The sequence below is a fragment of the Pteropus alecto genome, unplaced genomic scaffold (assembly GCF_000325575.1).
Source record: "Pteropus alecto unplaced genomic scaffold, ASM32557v1 scaffold1115, whole genome shotgun sequence".
NCBI classification, from domain to species: domain Eukaryota; kingdom Metazoa; phylum Chordata; class Mammalia; order Chiroptera; family Pteropodidae; genus Pteropus; species Pteropus alecto.
Genome location: NW_006436696.1, coordinates 3,073 through 12,346, shown reverse-complemented (window position 1 = coordinate 12,346; position 9,274 = coordinate 3,073). Strand labels below are relative to the sequence as shown.

At 34.0% G+C, this 9,274-nt stretch overlaps 1 protein-coding gene across 1 annotated transcript; it reads right to left on the bottom strand.

Moving 5' to 3' along the window:
• Positions 1-1,263: 1,263 nt before the first annotated feature.
• On the bottom strand, positions 1,264-7,530 carry LOC102885748 (natural killer cells antigen CD94-like). Its single transcript, XM_025047988.1, is given in 6 exon segments — positions 1,264-1,376; positions 2,208-2,354; positions 3,837-3,899; positions 4,045-4,137; positions 5,262-5,358; positions 7,435-7,530. Coding segments are annotated over 6 exon segments (609 nt in total).
• Positions 7,531-9,274: the final 1,744 nt, after the last annotated feature.

The following is a 9,274-nucleotide window of genomic DNA, read 5'->3' as shown; positions in this document are numbered from 1 at the left end:
ATTAGTATACCATACAGAGAATTGAAATGATGTTGATATATGTTTTATGATGTAAATTGTTTTATTTAAATTTCTCCAGAGAAAATTCACAAGAATGTACATATGAAAAAATATATTACATGCAATATTCAACATATGAAATAAATCAAAATATTCATGAAGTTCTTTATCATCATGGAAGAGCATAAATTTCATCAACCTTAAAACACATGGTTTCGAATATATAAAAATCATATATGACCAAACACTTTATAGGCCCTAGAAGTAGATAGTTAGTACTTATGTAAGAGGTAAACATACCATTCTTATTAACACTGGACCTCGTTGTCACCCCTTCTGCCCTAAGAAACACTAAATAAGCTGTTTACAGATGAAACGCATTTCTTTCCTGCAGGGTTCATTCAAAAATCTTTTATTTGGGCTATACACTATGCAGTTCTGTATATTTACAGTCTGAGGAAATGAAAATCTGTAATGAAAAATAAATAAAATGTTTTCATATGGTTAAAGGAAATGAGAATGTTTAGGGATGGTGTTTCTTATTAAAAATAGAACTTTAAAGCATTTGAAAGATATATTAACATACTGACTCATTATATTTTTTCATCATTTCACAGTACAATATTACAAAAACTCAATTATTGCCTCAATAACCAATAACATTGACACCAAATTTTTTCCATTCTTATTAATTAATGGTTTTAATACATGAAAACTTTACCTCTATTTTGTTTGAAGATGTATTGACTAATCTAGGCTAGGAAAACAAATCAGAGCAGCAAATTTATCATTGTATGATGCTGCAAATCCTATGTTTATGAATGGAAGTGAAATTCTAAGACCACAAATATACAGAAAATAAGACAGCATATTTGAAATATGAGAAGATGCTGAGAATATTGGGCTTCCTCAGAATAAAGACAATAATGCCTATCTTGTTTTTCCTGGACAGTTTCTCTGTGTGTGAGCATTTGTACATGCACAATTCATCTAAGTGCTTGTAACAAGACAAAAAAAAAAAAAATGGTCAAAAGCTCTTTTACGGTCACAAGTACACCAAACTCAGGTCATAAAAAAGCTTTGGAGCATACACATGGATGTTCTAGAAGGGGCTAAAATTGCCACTCTGTTGTATTTATTCTCTTTTCTGTATTCTCATGATACAGACAGATTATATTAGCTACAGTGCTGCTAGACATTACAGTTTTGCTCAGATCTAAGAATAAACTCCTAAAGGATAAAGAAGCCCAGACTGCCAGAAACTTACAGAGTTTGGGAGAGAGAAGCAGAGCCATCCTCCCACAACCAGGCACTGCGTTCTTTATTGTAAGAGAGTCCGATCCAGTAAAACAATTCCTTATACGGTTCATGAAATCCTGTTAGGAAACGAAGGTGAACACATTAACCTAATTTGAATCTACTCTGGGAATAGTGCGCTTTTAAGAAAGTCAGTGTCCAGCATAGATTCAGACTTTAAATCACTCAAACTAAAATCATTTATCATCTAGTTTAGGAGGAATAGTAACATACTTCACATTTTCTCACTTTCAGGACCATTTCTTTATGGAGAATAAAATGTTGCCAAATTTTCCTTATTGAGGAATGAAAAATATTATAAAGGGATTTTTTATGAAACATATTTTTTCCCCACAGGAGATCAACATAAAATTTGATCTCAAATCAACAGGATCGTGAGGAATAAATTTCTTGGGATATATAACCTACTCAACCTATACTCAAATAGTTTCTTCATGCAGCCAGAGAAATTTTTCACCTTTTCATAAGAATTGGATAATTTTATAATCACATTCTTTCTATTCATTCCATATTATATCCCAGAATGATGACCAAAGCTATATAGTTACAAAAGAAATTATAATTTAATTAAAGCACTAAAAATTATAAAGTCGTTTAGTTGATTCTTTGAATAAAAATAATGACCTAGTATCTCTTCTTTGATCTCTCTCTATAATGTCTCTTGTACTGTAAGTGAAATGTATCTTGATTTTTATCCTTATAATACAAATCTTTGAGAAATTTTATAGGTTTTATAAGGATTGTTTTAAGGTATACAAAACTACTAGTCATTAGTTCAAATACAACCATCAATTTACTACCTGATTAAAGAGAGACTCAAAGTAGTCAGCCTACTTAAATATTATTTTTTCCCTAGGCCAAAGAAAATAGAAGAAACCAGAATTCAATACATGCCAATTCATCGTCGTTTTGTAACTGAAGTAGACTGGAATTCTTAGAAGCACAGAAATCTTTGCTTTCTTCCCAAGTTTTCATTTCATTAGAAATAAAATAACAGTTGCATTGGTACCCAGTCCACATTTTTTGGCAAGAAGAATCTAAAAGAAAAAATAAAACATGAGGACAAAGTCTCTAATGACCTTGGAGATTTAACTTTCTTTAGTGCAATTTACTCATTCAAAAATCATATTATTTTTTTCCCCCACACATATTCTTTGAGAATGTACTATATACACTAGAGTTCAGGGAATGGGTCAGACATGAACTTTTTTTCCTCATGGAGATTATATTCTAGAGATAGAGTCAAAATTATATAATTGTCAATAATTTATTAATTATATTTAATGCTAAATTGGTTATGTATACACACAAAAAATCAGTATGTTCAACATTATGTAGCAGAGTATAGGATAAGGTGGCAGCTAGAAGAACCATTTCTGAGCAACTGAGCCAAAGTTGACTTCTACTGTGTGAATGACAATAAGCACGATGAAAGAGATATTTAAATAGAGAAAAGCATTTTTGTATATTTTCTGAGTTGGAAAGGAATGTAGTACATTAGGAGAATTCTGATTTATGTTTTGGATATTTTATTTTCAAAATGAAGATAAAATGATTACTATAATATCCAATTACACATTTTAGCAGTGATAGTGTCTTAAACATTTATTATCCTCAATGATAAGAGAAATGACATATGGTAGGTAGTCAAATCTTTGCCAAATTAATGGTCTAGAGTTATAGACTCGAATGATGCTTATCAGGATCTGGGGTGGGGTGAATGGAGAGATGTTGGTCAAAGGGTACACTCTTCCAGTAGAAGATGAATAAGTTCCGAGGATCTACTGCAGAGTATTGTGATTATAGTTAACAATATTATATACTTGCCAGTTGCTAAAAGTGTAAATCTTAACTGATCTCACGACAAAAAAAAAAAAAAAGAAGTATATATGGGACATGATCGAGGTATTAGCTAAAGCTATGGCAGTAATCTCATTGCAATATACGTGTATTGAATCGACATACTTTACATATCAAACTAACACAGTATTTAAGTCAATTAAACCTCAAAAGTGCAGGAAAAAAAACACTAAGAAAAGAAAATATAAATATAGTGCTATTTGGAAAAAGATGCATAAAATTGGACTTCGAGCTGGCTTATATAGTGTAAGTTTAGAACTGCAGAAATCTCTGCACTATATTCTGAGTCATAAAATAAATAGAAGCGAAATTAAAGAGATATGAAAGTATGAATTATGAGCAATCACAAGCAGGTAATCAGGATTAGCTGTAATATTTACTATAATTTATAATTTGCTACTTAATCATGAGCATACATACAGGAACATTATGTTCTTTCAGGCTAATATTTATCTTATGACGTAAATACATGAGGAGAACATTCAATGTAATTTAATAATTCATGCATCAGGGAAAAATGAAATGAGACTACCCTACATTTAGTATGTAAAGTCGTATTACTTTATGTATCATTCCATCTTGCTTCTGTGTGAAGGAAACCAGAAACATTCCATTTCATCTTCCACTGACACTAAGGTTTTCCAAAGCATGAAACCTACCTTTCTGGGGTTCTAAGGTGGGTCCTGGAGATGGTGTTGGCTGAATACTTGGTTTAGTAAATACTATAAGAAACGATTAGAAATTTACTTAATTAGATACAGGTTTATCAAATAACAAAATATTTGTAAATCTTCAAATGAAGCCTTTTATGTTAAACGATTTCATCACTGTTTTGCTCTTTATATAGGCTTGACTAGAAACACTTACAATTTTTCCACAACATTCCCAAGGTAGCCATCAACACAAGACACATTACTCCTAAGATGCCAGAAATCAATCTCCACGGGATGGTCTGAAAACCTGTAGAGAAGGAGAGGTCGGGGAATGAATTAAACAACAAACACTAGAGCTGAACTTTTTAAAAGCAGAAATGATTGAGAGAGAATCCAAAATTTCTTCGCTTTGACAATTCAATCATCTTCCCAATGTAACATTAGAAAATGCAGCTGCTCCATTCAGAACTCCACCAAATACCAAAATTCTTATGAGATATACAGAGACTTGTATGATTCCCAGCAGGCAGATGATAAAATTTAGAATCCATCGATAATGTTATTTTGTCCAAGTATCAAAGCTAGTAAACACCCAAGTCAGAAATCAAATGAAAGTTTGTCTAGGCCTTCCGTCTTTGTTCAATATATTCTATCATTGTCACAATAATACCACTTGGGAGCATGCTCTCCTGCTAATCTCAATGCATTCATTGCTCTGAGAAAGGTCAAGAATCCATGACATTGTAGAGGTTTCACAGGGAAGAGAAGACATAGGAGCAATTGGACCTGGTGTGATGAGTCGGTCCCCAACCGTCTGGGTAATGGTTTGGGGTGCTGAGTTCATTTCACCATACTCTGAATTATAACACATAAGCAACCATATTTTACAAGAATATTACAATAACTTAAACCCCAAATTACTGGTTTGTAGGTATTTTCTCCAGAACAATTTTGCATTAGCAGATTCTGCATTAACCTTAGCATACTCCCAAAGAGTGTTGTCATTAGCAACAGTCCAATGTGTCAAACTGTTAATCTGTATATGTTTGGATGTTGCAACACAAGTAGTAAATTTTTAAGTAGTATTTTTAAATATTGTGTTTTAAATATTTGGCATTCTCTAAATACTCTATAGTGGAATTTGGTTGTTCATAATTTAACCTGGTAAATTCAGTTCCCATTCATAATTTGGAGATTTCTCTTTTAGAAGCCATTCTTTAAACCTGTTGGAGACGCTTCACAAGACTATTTCAAAGTTACCGAATGAAGAATCAGAAAAATCAAATGAAGTGGAAAGTACCGATCCATTAAAAACTAAAAAAATGCCTTCGCCCCTTTTTTTTCTTAAAGCACTTCCCTGAAATATCCATATCTAGGAGATTCCTTTTCTGGTTATTTCTATTTTTATTTCATGACCGGGACCTCACATACCTGCCATGAGAAATGGTGTTCCCACGTCGACGCAGATAAGGCACACTGTATGCTTTTTCCAGGAGGACGTTGTTAAGTCACAGAAGTGAGCAGGAAGCTAGAAATCCGAGCATTGCATGCGAGGAACTTTAACAGAAAAAGGAAAAGAAAAAATAGGTATTTAAATGATGTTCTTGAATCACCTATTGGTGAGAGACGGATGTATAGTATGAAAGAGAAGCAGTAAAATCACTAGCTTTTAAAATGTTCCTGGAACCACAATACAGGAAATCCTCACTTGTGTAATTGTATTTGTGTAATGTGAACACTTTGACTATCATAAAAGGAGGTGAAAGGGTTTTTTTTAATGTTCGAACATCAACACCTTTGAAAATTATTGGAACACAAGAAAAATGATATGTAAACCAAACTAAATTTATTTGGTATAATAAAATTTCACACAGACTTTTTCTCTTTTTATAATCAGAAAAATTTATAATTTACCTTATTTAAACACAGATGACAGCACTTGGCATATATTAGCTTGTTTATTTCTGAAATGGCTTAATAATGAAAATACATAAATATACTCATTCTACTGATGAGAAAACTAAAGCAGAGCCGAATATTTGAACAAGGTCACTATTATTGAAACCCCAGTGGTCTTTCTCCAGAGCACACATGCAATATAGTTCAAATCAAGCCTATCTCTCTGTGTGTCTGTGTTTTCTTAATTTCGATTTTTCAGAACAGATTGGTTGGTATTTCCACCTCTCACTCTGTGCTTTCGATGGCTGCCTCGTTAACTCATGTGTGGAAGGGAAGGTTCAAAAAGTAGAACCACGGTGACTTCCCATTATTGCTCCATGTACACACACACACACCACACACACACACACACGCACACACATGCACACACACACATACACCTCTGCTCAACAACTACTGTTGGTGGTCTAAGCCCACACTATAGTGCCTCATTACTATTCCATGTACACACACATACATGTCTGAGCTCTAGGACTACCTAGGTGGTCTAACCCACACTGCAGTGAGCCTTAAAAGCTTCCAACATTGTATTCTCCAACGTTCTTTCCTTTCAAGTCCTTTGAACGTGACTGTGGACACTTATTATCCTTATTTTTTATGACTATATTAATTATTATATTTTTACTGTATTATCTCACTCATATAATATATTGATTTACACATTTTGTCCCCAGGAGACAAATCTTACTAGTGGGAAATTGAAATGTAGGATGCATAGGCAGAATAAAAACCTTGACAGTAGGAACGCTGACCTATGATTATGTATCTGGAACTGCAATTCACCATTCATCAACAGATAAAGCACACGCCTAAATCAGTTTTCTGTTGTTTATGTTATTTATTTTTAAGCATTATAACATTACCATTGATGGACCTTTTTGTAAAATACTGATTTTTAACTAAAAATAAACTACAAGTTCTGTAATTTCTTTTTGTTTCTATGGAGTTAAAATTTTGCATGTTTTTAATTTGTATGGTGTGCATAGAGCTGTTTTCACTGAACCATCAAAATTAATAAAGTTTAAATTCTTACCAGAGAATGTAAACACAGAAATTTATTAATCTAGGCTTCATGCAAATTCTTGTTGAGGGAGGTGATGTAAAAATGATCTTTTGCCCACTTAAATCTATTCATTCGTTTTAATGTTGGATAAAGTTGAAATAACAAAAATTGCCTATTTTTTTTCATTTTCTTGCCAGTGTAAAATCATCTTAGAGAAATAAAAGTTTCAGATTTTGCTTCCATCCTTAGTTTTAAAAAGGTACTATTTTGTGACAGAATATATAGTATGGGTTACTATATTTCTAACACTGAGAGGACCACATTCATTTGGAGGTGATTCCAGATTTTCAGAACCATATTTGATGAGACTGAAATGAACCATTGTCTTTTTTTTTACCTTAGTTTACTGACAGAGAAATAAAATTTGTGAAAACTGTGTTCAATTCAAGACTTCTAGGCTCAAGTCGCAAATAAGATAACTGAACACACAAAAGTACGTGCTCACACATAGACATATCTACATAAAATATATATAATGTATGTATATATGTGTGTATGTGTATCTATATGTATGTGTGTGTGTGTGTGTGTGTGTGTGTGTGTGTATATACTCCTTTCTTTAATTCTTCCTGAACTACCAACCCTAGTTGACTGGATTCCTTCTTGTACATAAGCAATTGAGACGTTCTTGTGCCAGGCTCTCTGCGATTTACCTCCACGTGGAGCAGAGTTTGTCATCGCCCCACTCCAATCTCTCAGGATAATCGCTGACCTCTATCCAATCACTGTCTACGGCTCTGTATTTGCAGACTTTTTTCTCCTAAAACTGCCGAGGCCTTGCTGCTCTCACACAGGGCACCCCAGATGTGCTCAGAAATTCTCTCCTGCATGGGCTTCAATGAGTCTCAGGATTTGGCTACTCCAGCAACCTCTGTCCTGACGTCAGGCAATTCAGCACATTGGGGCTTGTCCCGTATACCAAAATCCCTGAACAGCGTTAGCCCCAGTCTCCTCTTCTAGTAGCTACAACCAGAGGACAGCCTTTATTATGCTCTGCTTTCTCTTTCCTGTGTTCACACTGTTTCCAATGTTTATTCCATGCACATCACAACAAACTTTGCACTCAAAAATCTTTCTCAGGGTCTGCTGCAGAGAAAACCCAGACTGAAATTCCACTGAAATGTTCAGATTCCCTTATGTCTTGTTTTTGGAAAGTTAGGTATCCTTCCAGGAGATGCATCTCTCTCTGCAGGATCTCCACTCCCCTGGTGGCCACTGCAGGTGATCACACTTTTTCTCCCCTCCTTGTAATTTACTATTGCCCCTTGTTCAAAGCAAGTGATCACTTCAATAAGTAGAAGATCATTCAAGCAAAGAGCTCGAGGAAAAAGTTAATGTCCACTTAAAATATGAACAGCAAAGTATTTTCTCTGTCTAGAAATTTCTAACTAAAATGTTGCAAAATATTATGATAGTATACATTGCAATAGCACCAATTAGAAATTGATTTTGATCCCATTGCTTTGAAAATGCATGCATCCCTGAGTGGAAAGAAAATTGCTAGCATGAGCCTGCAAATTATTCTTCTTTTAAGGAAGAAGGGAAAAAAGTATTCTGACTTGAAAAAGTCTCCTGTAATAATGCTGTTGACAAACAAACACTAGCAGATTTTGCTGCTCAAAATTCTATCTATAGAATGTTTTGGACAGGATATAGTAGAATGTCTAATATTTACCAACAAAATGAAAGTAAAGATAGGACTGGAATCGATGGCTTTATGGAGCATGGCTTCCTGGAGAATATCACATAAAGCCATCTGAGTGCAAAATGGTGATGTATCACGACCAAAGCATCTTTTTTGTGCGTATGTGATGCAGTGACAAACTTCATTTACAGATCTCATATATTAATCCATTAGTCTGGACCACAGTGTGTCCTAAAATGGAAAGAAAGGACCTCAGAGCTGCATTGCAGAGCTGGACATGTCTTATTTTGTCTGTACCTTACAATTATTGTATCATTGAAATTATTAGTAAAGTTCGATACTGAGTAAAATCTCTATTGCAGGGCTGGGTATGTCTTATTTTGTCTGTACCTTACAATTATTGTATCATTGAAATTATTAGTAAAGTTCGATACTGAGTAAAATCTCTGATACTGCTTGTGAACCTGACTTAACGATCTAATTCTTTTTGTGACCTTCGTGAGGAATTGATAAGTTTTACCCAAGTAAGTCATGAGAAATATGTATATATATAATCAAACACCTCCTGCCTCTCATCCTCACTTACAGCAGTTATCATACCCCTATCATAAACTTTGGAACTTCTGTTGTACAGGAACATTTCTGCATCTCTATTCCTAGAGCCTACTTTTCCTTCTAAAAATAGTAAAAGCTTTGTTGCCCTGACACAATGAATCTCCAGATTTGAAATATGAATATTCGAGCTTTTTTTGCCACTTTAATATAAAGGAGCTCTTT